Here is a 16,802-nt window from a genome sequence, read left to right as displayed (position 1 = left end):
ATACAATTACAAACAGAAAAGAACAAAGAAGATTTCATAAAACACACAAGTAAAAACACTGTCTCTTTCAATTACAAATCATGTGGTAATGAAGTTGTAATGTATTCATATTTCGAAGTCCAAATGTAGCAAGAAATGAATCTGTATGCTTGTCGATGCTTTTCAGTGGGTACAAATGTATTTATTTATAATGCTTGAAACCACCTTCTTTAGGACTTAAAAAATTATATCTTGCAAATCTTCAAGTTTAAAATTCATGAAAAAATTACCATTAAATAAATTGGAAGGGCCAATTGCCTTCTCCAAAAATAACCACAGAGGAACACAGACATCAATGGCAGTCTCTCGTGTTCTCCAAATTACACTGTTCCTGTGTTCAGAACACCTTAACCGCATCGCTGCGGTGGCTTTTCCCGCTGTGTGCGGCTATTTTCAGATTACCGCTTTACATGACGAGCTCAGCTCGTCATCAGCATACGAGCGCCGTAGCTGATGACGAGCTGAGCTCGTCATCAGCATCGATGTGGTTAAAAAAAAGCGAGATCCTGCATAGTGCACTTATCGAATAAAGACAGCTCATGATTCAATGGCCATTTCAGGATTCAATCTCTTAAGGTTAGGGCCATTGGAATTATACAGCAGGAGAGGGCCAAATTATGTGGCAGGGTTGAGTAAATTATGCGGCAAGAACAGCCAAAAAATGCGGCACATTTTTAAATAGTATTAATTCATTATTCTGTCATTTTTACACTTGTTAACGCTGTCTGGACAATGGGTGCAGGGCTTTAAGGGGGATAAATAAAACGGGGGGTCTTTCAAAGGGGCGTGGCCAATGTAATTAGGGGCATGGCTTGAAAACATATAAGCTAAAAATCTGTGCTTTGTATTGTGTGCCGCCCGACTTGTATTTTGCTGTTTCTGTCCTTGCATCCAGATATATGATACAACAAGTAACATCATACCCACAACAAGGCAGGACTATTGGCTTTGTCAATGGTTGTTAGTTGCATAAGATAAATAAGCAGCAGCTATGGCTTTTTATATATAATATTGAAAAAGCTTCCACTTAAAGCCCTGCTGACACCACGACGATGTTGCGGCACCGGAGTTTCAAAAAGAGAAGGGAAATCCAGAGAGAAAATGACTCTATTTAAAGGATTTCCCTTCACCTACAACACTCCCCTGGCATGATGTCATGACGCAACTTCTCCACTAGTGAGAAGAGCCGTGTGAGCAGGCGCACATTGATGTGCCTGCGGTCACTGCAGGCTGGAAAAAAATGAAACGCCTGTGCCAGAGCACAAAATAGAGCCCAATAGAGACCCTTTTCGAGGCCCCCCTTTAAAAAACTGCTGGTGCCTTGTGAGACCCGGCCCACTTAAAGCCCTAATTGGGTGCATCTCATTAGTACCAGTTTAATACCCAAATATAGCAATATGCAACAGAAATGACACCAGTCAAAATTTGTAAAATGTCGTCCACTGATTGGCAACACATGCTGCTGCGTTTTTGGTAACGTTTGAACCATTTGAGCTAGAAATTGATTTTTTTCTCGTTAAAATCTGCAGATTGTACAGTAGAAGATGGATTATGTGGAAAATGAGGCAAATCTATAATTATGCGATAATCGATGCCGCTGCACAATCTCATAATTCCAGGGACCCTGCTTAAGGTAAGCTCATTCAAAAGGCACGAGGTACCAAGGTAGCAAAGGCCCCAACAAATGTACTTCCACTTTTGAAAGCCCTTTATGAACAAGTTCTGAAAACACCAATACATTTTCCTCAATACAACGAGTTCAAAGGACTCCTTCCTTATACGTGCTAGAATTATCGGGTCTGCAATCTCTGGGCCGATTATTCCTGGCCCAGAAACCCAAGACCCAAACTTCTATGCAGACAGGGCTGGACTGGGAATAACAACCAGCCCCGGCAGATTGCTGCTCGACCGCCCTGGTGGGGGTGAGGGAGGAGGAAAGGTGGGGGGTTGGGAGTGGGGGATGTCAGCAAGAAGCACCTCTCCTGCTTTTGTTACATGGGGCAGATATGCAGTACTGCTGCAATACTGCCCCCAGTGACAAAACCAGACCCTACTGGCACAAAGCAGGCCTCCACCCCGCTGGCTCACCAGGGAAATGCCTGGTGCCCGCTACAGCCAGTCTGGCCCTGTCTGCAGAGGTGCAGGGGCAGCAGGCACCTTCTGCATCTATCCCTACCTGCTCTCCCTCTCTGCATCTGGGAAACAGCAAGTGCTACCCCGCATCTAAGTTGGGGCTGTGTTATTCCCAGGTCCAGGAAAAAATGTATCATCACCGGCTATAGGTGAACAGATACAGCTATTCACACGCTTACATCTGGGAATGTGCAATGAGGGCCTAGGTGCTCAAATAGAGCATTTGCAGTATTAGAGAAGCCTGGTTTGTGACAGATATGACCTGGCAAAATTGGGCTAGTGAATACCATAGAATGTCTAAACTTAACTTGAGTTGTGAAACTGAGTCACGTGCAGCTAGACGTTTTTACCTGAATCAGTATCATGACATCGGCCAGGAGTGAGGCCTTAGAACAGATCTGGCTAGTGGCTTCATCCTATGTGTGAAACCTTCACCCCCCCTTCTTCCCAAACAGACTGGGGCGGCTCCTCCAATAGGGTGGAGGAGATTCGCCCCACTGCTTTCTCGCAGTGCGAAATAGACAAAACATAAAATGGTAATAACTTTTAGTTATTACCATTTTATGTTTCCTTTGCGCACTGCGGAGGGCGGGTGGGCAGGGCTGCTCTACTCTTTGAGCATGGCAGGGGCGGAGTGGTTTGCCCACTCCTCATTGCACAAAGAATGTTCGGCCTTCTCAGGCCACCCAAACCAGTCATGCGCACTCTGCCCTTCTTCGTGCAGGCTGCATTGCAGCCTGCATCTAGAACACGCTGTCCCGACCAATGATTGGCTTAAGGGAGGGGGCCTGGCTGCCTACTTCCTGTTTCTGTCGGAGGCAGGAGAGCAGGAGCAGAGAAGGTAAGATTAATTGTATTTCTTTTTTTTTATGTCCCCATGACACCTCCCACGAATAGAACCCCCCGTGACCCCTCGTGTCCACCCCCACCTCCCCCACCCAGGAGCCATGCTGGCTGCTACCGCAAAATGATCATAGAAAAAATATGGCTACAAGTCCCAGAATTCAATGACCTACTGACAAAATAAAACCTGAAGTAGCACCAATGACGAAGCCTGGGTTTGGATTCAGGGAAGAAAAATGCGGGAACAAAAACAAAGAGAGTGTGACAGAACTGTAGAAAAGATGCAGACTGTGGCATAATAAGTTTAAGTAACAGAAAGACTGTTACAGAGAGAGCACGTTATGAGGAGAGATGTGGGAGCATAAAAAGCAAAAGGAAGAGCCACAGTAAGAGAAAAGCAAGCCATGAGTTTAACAGATTGTTCTGATATTAAAGAGCTGGATGCCTGCCACTGAATTGCTTTTCAGGCAACAACTGGAAATAGGCAACTGCTTATCTTTAGCCAGTCATGCAGCCGCTGATGCCCTGCCTGCAGCTCTCCACAGTGAATGGATAGCTATTGGGTTCTTATACCTATCTATATCTTTATCTACATTTTTATTTTAAGAGTTTACATTTTTTTCTACATTCATGGGGTTACTCATTAATGTAATAGGCTCAATTTACAAAAGTAATCTGTGAAAAAATTGTAAGATTACGACTTTCGGTATTCACAGAAGTCATTTAGGAGTACTAAAGTTAGGATTTTCTCTCAGTTAAACTTAAGTTTTGGTCTGAAATTAAACTTAAGACAGACTTAAGTTTAACTGAAACAAAATCCGAATCGTAAAGTTAGGATTTTGTCTCAGTTAAACGTAAATTTGTCTTAAGTTTAACTTAAGGCCAAAACTTAGACTAACTGAGACAAACTCCTAACTTTAGTACTCCTAAATACCTTCTGTGAATACCGAAAGTCGTAAAGTTAGGATTTTGTCTCAGATTACTTTTGTGAATCAGGGCCAATGTGTTTGCAGGGGGTCCTGTGCTCACTGTGCCTCTTGAATCAAGCTATACCTGGCTGAAGAGACCATAAGAAGGGCAAAACTGGTCCTGGGTTGCTTGTACTCTGGTTTAGGGAGGACCTTGCTTGGCAGTTTGGGCTGGACTGTTCCTGCTCAGGCAGGGTCAAGACTGATGTGCATATGTATTGGTCCAAACTCAAATGGCATGGTGGTCAAAAAAAAGTGTATTTGAATGTGGCCAGAGCCATTGTCAGTAGCGGAGATTATTTTGAGCATTCCACCCATCACCTTGTTGTTGTTCCATTATATTCAAGCATTAAACCTGTATGAATGAGGTGGAACGTTTACCCATACACAATTAAAAAAGTGTAAAAATGGCAAAATAGATTAATAATAATGCTACACAAGGTGCTACATTAGTCTCCATATTAGACTTACAGCATAATTTAGTGAACATTGCTGCATAATTTGGTCCCTAATGCCATATCAGTCAATTGGCCATACAGGGAAAAGCATTTTTCCAGAATCTAAATAAAATTGACTTGATTAGGTTTCCTCCTATAGCTGAAGTAAATTTATGGGAGTCACAAACAATCCTAGAAGAGCTGCTGTAAGTCTAAAACAGCTACACATTTTCAGGAGCAATCCAATTTAACAAAATATTTGCATGAAGATGTCTTACTAGGTAAAAAAATCTATATGATTAAATAAAATTAGCCAACGTGCATTTGCCCCCCTTGTAATTTGTTTTTCTCTCTCAATAGGAGCAGTATTTCTCCCAGTGAAGAACCCCCTTCTGTAAAGCCCAGATGAACCACGTTGGTGTTCTCTTCCCTTTCCTTCTTTGGAAACTCACTTACTTCTGCTGTTACCTGGGGTAAACTAGTGCCAGTTTCCTGAATTTATACAAAAGAAACAATTGATGAACGGAATGCTGGACAATGCAAACATTCGCCCCCATGACAAGGATCTGGGTTAAATCCATCATTCTTCTGCTCACCACACCACCCCAGTTTGGACCCAGCCATATGCAAATCAGTCTTGACCCTGTTCCATGTGGGAACAGTCCAGCCCGAACTGCCAAACCAGATCCTCCCTGGACCGAAAACAAGCATCCTGGGACCGGTTTCAGGGCATCACCCATCATCAGCCAGGCAAGCTTGAATACAGTGGTGTAGTGAGCACCGGACCCACGTCTGATTAGTCAAAGTGAGCATAGCACCAGGCAAAAAATGGAGGATAACCATGCAGAAGGATCCTACCTTCCTACAGTTTGTTTACTTACTAATAAAAAGGATCCTGGGTCCACTTGCCTGTCTCTGGCTCATATTGAGGTCCTCTTGGACCCAAGAGCCAAAAATCAAACAGAGCTTTATTGTGGCTTCTGCCTGCCACCCACACTCTTATCACCATGTGCCAAGAATTAAAAACAAAACATAAACCTTTTGTGTTAAAAAAGGTGAGAAAGAGGTAGCCATCTAATGGGTGAATTGCATAATGCAAAACCAGAATACCTGGGACCAGTCCAGGCTTCTCACTTGACCAAATTGTGTGATCCTAGGCAAATATTTTATTTAACAAAGTCTCCTTTTTCTTCGTATCAGATTTCAGAGCACCTTTAGTAAAAAAATAATCTGATGTATTAAGGGTCAATGCTTCTGCATTTTAAAGAAATACTTTTTTCATTTTAAAGAGACTATCATTTGTAAGATGTTTGTTGCATGATTAAGATGCCAACTATTTTCAGGGATTGGCTCGTGTACGGGCTCTTAGAGCTAAACCAGACCCTTGGCTCGGTTCTGGCCCAGTTCTTCTCCTTACTTTGCTGGCTTGCCCACTTCTCCTGTCAGTTCAAGCTTTTTTTTTTAACCACACTTCAATTTGCAATCTGTTGTACAAATACAGTACCCGACAACACCCCCCAACGCTCCCCTCATCAATCCTGTGATAGCTATCCTTGGATTTACCAGAATTTCCTCTAGGGAGAGCCCATTGGCTTTCTTGCACTAATGCTTACTTCAACATCATAAACAACTCCTTGAAGATCATGTCCTGATGCTTTCTGGCACGGTTACTCAACAAGAGTCAGAAGGTCTATTATGGATACACTATTAGGTCTGATTTCACCTTATTTAAAAATAGAAGACGCTAATAATGTGTTCTAGGGTTCTGAAATCTATAAACATCAAATATAAAAAGAAAAGGTATTCTAAGAATGTACAGAACGGCCTAACTTCAAGTCATATTGAAATACAATTTTAATTGACATAAACAAAACACATATACTTTACCAAAATGCACAACAAACCCCATGCATTTTTCAATGTAAGCAAAAGATACCCAAACAAGAGTTGTAAACGCCAATATGTCTTGCATGAATGTGATACTGGAGGCAGGTTGTTTTTGTGCATGGCTGTATTTTCATACGTTAGCACTTTAATACCAGACCAATTGCCTTGGCCAATGCTTGCTTATATTTGTAAAGTTTAGGAAGTAAAACAGAATTTTTTTCTTTTTTTTACAACATTAGGCTACATTTCACATGCCTGTTCCCTTTTCCATCCAAAACCACTAAGTACTACGTTGTGTTTCTAGGCTGTATCGGCTATGGTAAGAGCTCAACAATTGTCTCTTCCTACTTGCGGCACACAGTCTAGGGCTCAACATCCCAGTGGTTAATTTGTAAAACAATAAGTGCTGGGCTCTCGCCAGGAGGCAGCTTCCACCAGCCCATTTCTCCTTTTAGCGCTGACTAAAACAGAACCAACTACTAACCATGAAAGTGGGGAGAGGATGTGGTGTAATGGCAAGAGCTGCCGACTTCGGAGGTGGGACACAAGATTTGAGTCTTGGCGTCGGCTCAACATCCTGTGACACTGGGCAAATCACTTAATCTCCCTGTAAATAAATGTGTCCGTAACTGGTGCTCATGAAAAGCGCTGGTGTTGATGATTAAGTTCCGGTGCTGAGCATAAGAAACCACCAGCTAAAATTAAGCACTGCATCATCCTCTAGAACTCATTCCTAATTCCCATCAATTACAGTCAAATTTCAGGACATATAGAAATGAGCTAAAGACATTTCTCTTCAGACAAACATTTGGAGTGGAGACTACTTTATGCATTCAGTTGGTTGTTTCAAGGTCTCCTGTTTCCTCCTTTTTCTCCTACAGCACTCAGAAGCAATCTTGGGACAGTGTGAACACAATACTGAAGCAATAATGTAGCCTTATAGTCCACAGCTGAGAGATATACAGGTTGCTAAAGGACCTGAACCAGAGTTCACCTATAACATAGAAGAGGTCCTTCAACAACTGGTGTACCCTAAGGCACAAGGGCTATAAGGCTATTATAATATGCCATCCACTGAAGGTAAAATGTTCTAAATTATCCACTACATTTTCTTCAGTGGAGCTCTCAACAATCCAATGTTCTAAAATAAATTTCAATCCCATGGGAAACGTACGCTAGTCGAATCCCTACCATACGCATAAAATACGCATTTAACATTCTGCTGTGTTATTATTTGATAAGAAGATACATCCACTGCATATGTCCACTAATAGTAGGCCTAAAAGTCACAATTATAGCAGCAGATGGACTTTGTCAGAAGAAAATATGTACAATGTTTATACATGGAATAGCAAATAATAGGATTGGTTCGAATTGCAAACTATGGTTGAGCAAGCAAACAAGCAAAGTAGACGTTTTCTTAAAGATTTTTGTAGTGGCTAGTCTGACCTTAAGCAAAAATGGACCATTAAATACCTATTCTTCATATGTGCAACCACTAACAACATCTTTCACCCTGTCATAACGACCTTACCAGTAGCACTGGCATCTACAGGGAGTGATGGGGCGGGCAAATGGATGGTGGGTAATTGTGCACTATTGTGCACACGCCACAAATAAAATAATAAAAAATTAAACCCACTAACCAAACACAGCCTCCTCCTCGCAGCATGCCCTTCTCCAGCTGTAGTCCGATGTTCAGCGCAGGCCCCAGCCAACTGCCTTGGCCTATCCTAGAGCTTCTCTCACCAGCATGAGAGAAGGGCAAGGATTGGAGGGAGTGGCCTCTCTCGCCATTCCGGAGGACACTGGAACCCTGCACTTGCTCTAACCCAGCTGTCTTCCAGCTTTCCAAGTGCGCATGTCTGGCTGGCCATCGCAAGACAGCGGCAAAAGGGACATGCGCGCTCTGAAAATTGACCAGGCAACCCACCCTACTCCCTGCTGCAAACAGGTAACAAACCCCGCCCGTCCTCACATTCAGTTCGGGACGGGAGGACGAAAAAAAATGGTTATAAATTAACTTTATTACTGTTTTATTTTTTATCTAAGGGCGTTTGGGAGCATTTTACTGGGCGGAGCGACGCTCCTCCGCTCTAACGCAGGAGCCACCTCCGAGTTTACTCCTTGAAGGCAAATGGGGTCTGTAATCCTGTGATGCCCCTTTTCCAGTGACAAAAGGTGCTGCCAATAAGTCAAAGATCCTAAACATGTCAGACCGATTCATCTAAAGCATGTCGCACTCTGGCCTATTAGCACCAGTTACGTGTCAGGTGTTTCACATGGATTTACACACAATAAATGCAAATGAGAATAATTTGAACAGTGGTTATCTAGAGATTTTGAGACGAATCCACACTCCTAAACACCTATCATCCATATGAATGAACAGATCAGGGAACTTTGCAAACAGCTATGACCCAAACGTGAGATTTTACAGCGTTGGAACAGATGCTTAAAAATGTTTTTTGTAGAAGGTTTTCAAAAGAAACTTTTGGTATCTCTGCACCTTACATATAAGATACATTTAGGCAGAATATTTGAAAGAGCCATATGGTTTAGCACATATGAAAGCGTGAAAAATAAATCACTCCAAATTTTTTTAGAAAAAGTTATGTATTTTAAAAACAGCGTGCGAGTTCCAAAGCCAAATTTGCTGGGTAGAGCCCACGTAGCCAACAAAAATCACATTGAACTCCAGAAGGGCAGATCCCATTCAATGGGATGGGAAGCAGGGTCCCTTAGTGAACAACTCACCACTGGATTACTGTGCAAAATGTGTATTTAAATATCATTGGCAGTGATGGTACTAGTCGTGGTGATGTGATGGTACTGATACTGGGGGCAGTACTAATACTGATGTTAGTGTTAATGGTAGTATGGGTAATAGTAGCAGTGGTACTGATGGTGAAGTATTGGTACTGATGACAGTACTGGTGGTACAATTATTATTAGTGGTGGTACGGATGGTAGCGTCAATGGTGGTGATGCTATTGATGGTGGTGGTTCTGGTAGTGGTGGAGTTACTAGTGGTGGTAATCTTGGCACTGGTCCATGGTACACTTGATGGTATGAGTGGTGGTGTGGGTGGTGATGATTGCGATGTTACTATGGAGGTGGGACTGCTGGTTGTGATGGCACTACTGGAGGTGGTACTATGCTGGTGGTACGGTGGGAATGGTGTTGTAGTACTGGTGGTGGTAGTACTGTTGGGGATATGTCTAGTGATGACACTGTAGTGGTACTCTGGTGGTAGTACTGACAATGGTGTTAATGGTGGTTCTGGTAGTGGTGGCAGGGGGGTACTGATGGGTGGTGGGGGTACTAGTGAGGTTGGTACTGGTGTTACTGTGGTGGTGGTGATGGGAACAGAGGTTCTGGTACTAGTAGGGGCAATGTTTGTGCCACTGCTGGTGGTAGTGGTAGTTCTGGTGTTGTTGGTACTGCTGGTATAGTGCAGGTGGTGGTGGCGGTAGTGGTAACAGTGGTGGTGATACTGGTGTTGTGCTACTTCTGGCGGTGGCACAGGTTGCTGTGGTGGCACAGCAATGAAGCCAGAGAGACAGACTAAATGAGCCCTGTTGACAGTGGGACATAGGGCCGGGGCGCAGAGCGCATAGAAATTAAACTAATGAGGGAACTTCTGTGCACCTCCAGGCAGGTGCACCATACCTATTTAGAACCTTTCTTCACCATGATAGAGGGCTACTCGCAGTGCCCCTGTGCCCGGGCAGCACATGAAAGCACACATACTATGTCATGGACGTCAATTCACCTAAATGCCAGGGGTAGCAGAAGGGACATCACAGGGGTAGTGAAAAGGACATCACACGCCCTTTGACATCCACTTTTACTCACACATATATTTTATTTATTTACTATTAGTGTAATAAAAAATTGATAAAAAATAAAGAGAGAGTGGGGCCCCAGCTGCCCCTGTGTTCCTGGCACTGACTTTGCCACCTCTGAGGCTAGGGGTCGCAAAGGCAGTTCTACGGGTAGCAAAGGGCAAGCCAGGGGTCGCAGCTGCGACCTCTGGCGACCCCCAAATGATGTCCATGCCCTTTGTCTATCACCGGGCAGTGTGTGTGGAGTTTTCTTGGCAGCTTTCATGTAAATGAAATCAGTGGCGGAGCTGCGAGGCGGCTCGTGCGAGAAAGCTCGGTCTGGAGCCAGTTGGTTTTGCTGTGTTGTCGGAAAACGCCGGAGTGTTTTCCCGTAGTGTTTGAGGGTATCTTTTCTCTTCAGCTTTAATTTGATTTGTGCGACTTCCCGGCAAGAGATTGTAGATAAACAGGCACACTAACAACCCTGGATGAATTGCGCCCCTCCATTTCCAAGGAACGCTTTTTATAGATGCCTTTTATTTTCTACAAAGATAACCCGCCTCTAATACATCATATATCACCGCCATAAAGAGAAATGCATTATTAACTTGTGCTCAAGGCACAAGTCCTATAAAAAGAAGAGGGGGGACTGACCATATGCAAATGATCCCATGACGTCACGTGCTCAACGTGTCCCAGTGTCTGAAAATTACACCGGGACATGTTCAGCTTATTTCTGTGGGGCCCAGCTTCTTGGCAGGGGAGACGGCATCCACTCTGTGAAAAAAGTGGGGGGACGCTGTCCATCCGCGTGTACCCCCAACTCGAGCCCTGCTTGTGCCGCAATAACCAGCAGATCTCTGTCCTCTTTCACAGGTATCAGAACAACATGTGATACACAGCCCTATAGCAGAGGGAATGGAACTACTTTGTAAGTGGACTAACACAATTTCTTCCCTATCAAATGCTGTAATCAATATGTGAGGGGAGCCAAAGCTCCTCTCTTATTTGTGCTTCTTAAAGCTTTTTTTTCTGATGAGGACATAGAAAGCTGCAGCCAGTGGCATCTAATGTTGGTCCATAATGGACAGATCCATCAGCTTTTAATGATATCAAGTCCGGTGGTTAATTTGTAAAAAACTAAGTGCCAGGGCTCTTGTGAGGAGGCAGGCTGCCAATAGACAAGAGCCCCAGCTCTCCTGTTATGCGTTCCTGAACCAGAACCAACTCCCAACTATGAAAAGAGGAGCACAGTTGTGGCTTAATGGCCAGAGCAGCTGACTTCGGAGCTGGGGAGTCAGGTTCGAATCTTGGGTCGGCTCAATATCCTGTGATATTCCGTGCCTCTCAAATGATTGTGAATGTGTCCTGAACTGGTGCTTGTTCAAAGCGTCGGTGTTGATGATTAAGTGCCGGTGCTGAGCACCGGAAACCACTGGCTCAAATTAGGCAATGATATCAACTGACTAGGGAAATGGTTCCCATCTTGATTCATTGTAACTAAATAGATCTGAGGTATCTAGAAAATCTGCACTGATTTGGTCCTTGTTGCTCAATGTTAAACGTCTGAGCTAGGGAGTGGCTGAAGGCTCCGTGCCAAAACAGCTTATGATACTTCTAGAGCCTGCAACGCAGGGCTACCCAAACTATCCATTGCTGTGACTCTTTCAAGAGGTATTTGTACAGCGCTACTTGTCAACCTCAAGGGTATCCAGGTGCGTGCTGCCTGTCTCATTCGAAAAGCCAGGTCTTGAGTCTCTTCTTAAAGACGGTGTTGTGCTAGGGTGACCAACTGGCATGAGTGCAAATTCAGGACGGTGAGTGTAAAAATTCAGGACAAAGGGTCAAAATTCAGGACAGGGGATCAAAATTCAGGACAAAACTTCGGGACAAAAGCACGTTTTACAGGCAGATCAGAGGAGGTCGTGCAATAGTATATAAGTAATCCCATCTATATCCAAACATAATCATCCATTTGCAAACCTATCTATCATGTATCCTTGCATCCATCATTCCACTCATCCATCCCTCCATCCACACTTTCACTCATCCATCCATCCTTTCACCCTATCCATCCATACACTCATCCATCCACTATTCCACCCATCCATCCACTCATCCGTCCAGCCATTTACCCTTTCACTCATCCAGCCATCCTTTCACTTACTCATCCATCCACCCAGTCACTCATCCTTCCACCCATTCACCTTTTCAGTCATCCATCCATTCTCCCTTTCTCTCTCCATCGACCCTTTCACTTAGCCATCCTTCCTTCCATCCATCCACACATCCTTCTACTCATCCACTCGTGAATCCATCCATTGACCCTATCACTCATCCATCCACCCATTCAATCGCCAATCATCCACCCTTTCACACATCCATCCATCCTTTCGCTCATTAACCTTCTATTCATCCTTTCATTTATCCATTCACCCTTTCACTAATCCATCCACCCATCCCTTCACTTGCTCACTCACTCACCTTTTCATATTAATTAAGAGCTGAGTCTCTGTCTGCAGAGTTGCATACAGAAGAGACCCATCAAAATTGTCATCCTGCTGTATGTAGTTCCTGAAGCAAGGGGTGGGGTGGGCAAGGTTCACTATGCCCCTGTACATAGGCAGTCTGAAAAAGTGGAAGTCATAAGTCATGCATGATGCACAGTGCCATGCTTTGAGGTGACTGTGACATGGTGTTTTTCCAGGGCTTTAAGCGGAATGAAAAAAGGGGGGGTCCTCTCTAAAGGTGGCGTTTGATATAATTGAGGGCATGGCTTAAAACACCTAAGATAAAAATCTGTGCTTAGCATAGTGTTCCGCCCGACTGGTATTATGTTGTTTCTGTCATTGCATCCAGATATATAATACAGCAAGTATCATTACACCTACAACAAGGCAGGACTATTGGCTTTGGCAATGGTTGTTAGTTGCATAAAATGAAAATGCAGCAACCATGCAGGCGGTTTATGTCAGGTGTGCGGAACTGAGGTTTCTGGGCGGTTGAGGGGAAGTGGAGAAAGTGATTACCCATGTTCAAAAGTGTTATATGTCGGCTTCCACCATTTATATTTATGTTCGGTTCAACCTTGCACACCCAGTGACCTCCTCACATTTGACAATTGTGACATTCCCGACTTGGGTCCCAGCTCAAGCACTGCTCTACAACAGAGTGAGACCCGAGGCGGTGTTTCTCAGTGGCTGAACCTGGCCAGTGTCCCACTGGTTGCAGGTGGTTGGCACCGGCACTGATTTTGTAACCAGGACTTATTTTCTACCAACAGACTTTGACCCTCAGCAAGAAACAGAAAGGCGGAAATGGGAGAAAGGAGGAAGAGAAAGAAAAGAACCTGCAAGGCTGAGATAAAAGAGACGGGAAGCGTAGGATGGAGAAGAAAGAGGCAGGAGGTGGAATGAAGATTGGAAAGCCTTAGTATTCAGCAATTGTGGCGTTCAGCACCACGCACTTCAGGCTCTTAAGAACATATTTTGACCTTTATTAAGTATCAGACAGTGGCCCTTGCCTGTAGACAACCTCCCATGGTACATAAAATAATCCACCAACCTCTGTGCATTCGGGCAATGTTCAGCAGTGCACGAAATACAAAAACATTCCTACAATCTAACAATACCTGATCTCACCTGGGCTGGTCCATCTACCAATCCGATCAACCACCTGCATGAATACAAACAGCCAGTGATCCCTGGTAACCCCTATTAGTTTACTCGAACACGAGTAATGGTTTCCATGAGAGGCCGAGGTCAAAAGTAATCCCAAAAACTAAAAATAACCAATAAACACTGACCTTGAGCACCAGAACAGAGTGATGCCTGGAGAAAAGAGCTTCCACGCCTCCTCAGGGGTAGAAAGCGCTATAAAAAAAAGCAATTACGATACAATACAATACAAGAAGTATCAAATAAAATAAAAATGATCATCTACCAGATATTGCCCTTAAAGGAAATACTAACACAAATCCGGCTGTACATTCATGGTCTGTATGATTTCAATTTCAGAGCATTCTTAATATGTACGTTGGTTCGTATAGACTTACTATTTTGTTGTTCTCTTGCCTCCGGCTGTTGGGCTGTGACATGGTGACCAGGCGGGCGGAAAGCGGGATCCCCACCCTGTTTGCGTGGTCCTGGGGCGAGGGCGGCTTCCCGCTGTGGCGCGCGAGCCTCCTGCCTCCCTCGGGCTCGCCTCGGGTCTTTGGTTGCTGTAACTGTCGGCCGCTGCTCTCCGGGCTGCCTCAGCCCCGCCTACCGTTTGCAGGCATTAAGCACTCCATGATAGATTGATTGGCAACAGAAGTGCTTCAGCCGACAAAAAGCGGCCGCGGATCAGATGGCGCAGCTGTTAACATGAACTGTAAGGCATTAGATCCCATTGTTACAAAAACAACTTGTCCCAGGAGGTGTTTGTATTTTTTTTTAATCTTAGCTGGCGAAAAAGTACAAAATCAATTTAGTTCGCTGTTGTCCATTATCTCCCCCATTTTGGCATATTTGAAAAGGCGCTCAAAGTGTGTTTTTCTCAGATATCGTGTAATGTATTTCCTGACCCAGTCAGCCTTTTCCACTCTGCACAGAACAAGGGCAGTTGTCGGGGCTCGTGGGTTAAACCAAGCGCAGCGCGTGAGCAGACAGGGTCCACACAGTCAGTCAAGGTGTGGGGAAAGATTTTTCATCTACTGGGTTTCTGAGCACACTTACTCACAGTGCTTAATTTGTAGAAAAAACAAATGCCAGGGCGCCAGTCTGGAGGGCACAGCAGTGTGTACCACCTATTGCCCCAGCCAATAACAGTAGGAACACAACTTACTAACCACCCCACACTTACAAGCTTGACAACATAGGCCATCCCAGGCCCCAAAAGCTATGAGAATGGCTTGGGTGACAGGTGTTATACATTTTAATGTATGTTGAATTAATAACCAAGTGTTGTGCTCATCTCTAAATTAGACAAACAGCGCCACCATGTGGCAGACTGCCATGTGTCAGTGTTGACTATTGAGTACTTTGCTGAGCATCGGAAAACACCAGCTCAAATTAAGCACTGACTTACTGTAACAAGGTTCAGTTTGCATCCTTCACATTGACATTAAAACCCACTGGGTTTCCTGGGTTTGTACAGTGGCGCAGCAACTTTGTTATGGGTCTTAGGGCCCGATGTAGGTAGGGCTTTACCGATCGGTATCGGCCGAAAATACCGATTTTTGGCCCTTACCGATCGGTAAACAGCCATCGAGATGTAGGGAAGCAAAAACAGAACGAATCGGATAGAAAACCGAATCGGAATGTGTACCGAATGGGAAAGAATCCGATACGTACATACCGAAAATCGGATATGTAACGAATCGGAAAAACACCGATTCGGTTACAAAGACCGAATCGGTCCATGTACCGATTCGTTAGTGACACCGAATCGGAAAATCACCGATTCGGTCCCACTACCGAATCGTTAGTGACACCGAATCGGAAAATCACCGATTCGGTCCCACTACCGAATCGTTAGTGACACCGAATCGGAAAATCACCGATTCGGTCCCACTACCGAATCGTTAGTGACACCGATTCGGAAAATCACCGATTCGGTCCATGTACCGAATCGGAAAAAATACCGATTCGGACATTCTCCGAATCGGAAAACATGCCGATTCGTATGATTCTCCGATCGGGAAATTCCCCGATTCCGACAGTTGGGGAGATGTAGGGAGGCACAGAAACACCGAAATCGGCTCAAAATCGGTAGAATTCACTCGGTATTTACCATGGATTGCAATCAGGTGGTAACCAACTCCAACCCACATAAACAGTCCCAAAATGCATTGCAACTTGCAGGATGGCAGCTTTCTATGTCATTGCGAGGCGGCTACGGCTACAGCAGGAAGGACTGAGGGAATGGCTAAGAAATGAACAGGTCTACAGACAGAGGATAACCCTGTTCATGCTCACTGAGGCTGAGATCCTACAGAGATACAGGCTGGACTCTGACACCATACTTGAGCTCATCAGGGACCTTAAGCCATACTTGGACCACCACACCCCAAGGGCACACGCCATCCCTGCCCACGTCCAGGTGCTATGCAGCCTACACCTGGTAGCGTCTGGCAGCTATCAAAGTGGAGTAGCAGCAGCAGGAGGGGTGAGCCAGAGCAGCCTGTCAAGGTTCTTCCACATATTCCTTGACGCCATGATAGACAGGATGGACCAATACATCTCATTCCCTGCAACCCACGCAGAACTGCTACAAACCAAAGCGGACTTCTACCAGATGGCACACTTTCCCCAAGTCATCGGTTGCATAGATGGCACGCATATTCCGATTTGCCCACCAGCGGACACCGAATACATATACCGCAATCGGAAATCGACACACACCATCAACGTGCAGGTGATCTGCAATGCCAAGTACACCATCACAGACCTGGTAGCAAAATTTCCAGGGAGTACCCATGACTCATATATATTCCAACAGAGCGGCATATATGCACGGCTGATGGCTGGCGATTTTGGAGAAGGATACCTCCTAGGTGAGCCACATCATCAGACCCCCATAACACATAGTAGGTAGGTGTAATACATGTATGCATGTGTCTAATGTGACCCCTTTCTCTTCCAGGCGACAGTGCATATGCCCTCCGCTCATTCATACTCACCCCCTAC

The 16,802-nt window shown here is 44.7% G+C and overlaps 1 protein-coding gene across 2 annotated transcripts in view; it reads right to left on the bottom strand.

The window, feature by feature from the left end:
- The window catches only part of TRAPPC3L (trafficking protein particle complex subunit 3L), a 606,266-nt gene extending 591,884 nt beyond the window's left edge, over positions 1–14,382 (bottom strand). For both annotated transcript variants that reach the window (XM_086927373.1, XM_086927374.1), the window contains exon 1: positions 14,189–14,382. In XM_086927373.1, coding sequence (XP_086783499.1) covers positions 14,189–14,230 — 42 coding nt within the window. In that variant the 5' untranslated portion in view covers positions 14,231–14,382. The remainder of the gene's footprint in view (positions 1–14,188) is intronic.
- Positions 14,383–16,802: the final 2,420 nt, after the last annotated feature.

Source organism: Lissotriton vulgaris, chromosome 6 (genome assembly GCF_964263255.1).
Source record: "Lissotriton vulgaris chromosome 6, aLisVul1.2, whole genome shotgun sequence".
In the NCBI taxonomy this organism is placed as follows: domain Eukaryota; kingdom Metazoa; phylum Chordata; class Amphibia; order Caudata; family Salamandridae; genus Lissotriton; species Lissotriton vulgaris.
Note: the sequence above shows the minus strand (reverse complement) of the source record. Positions and strands in the feature narration are given on the sequence as shown.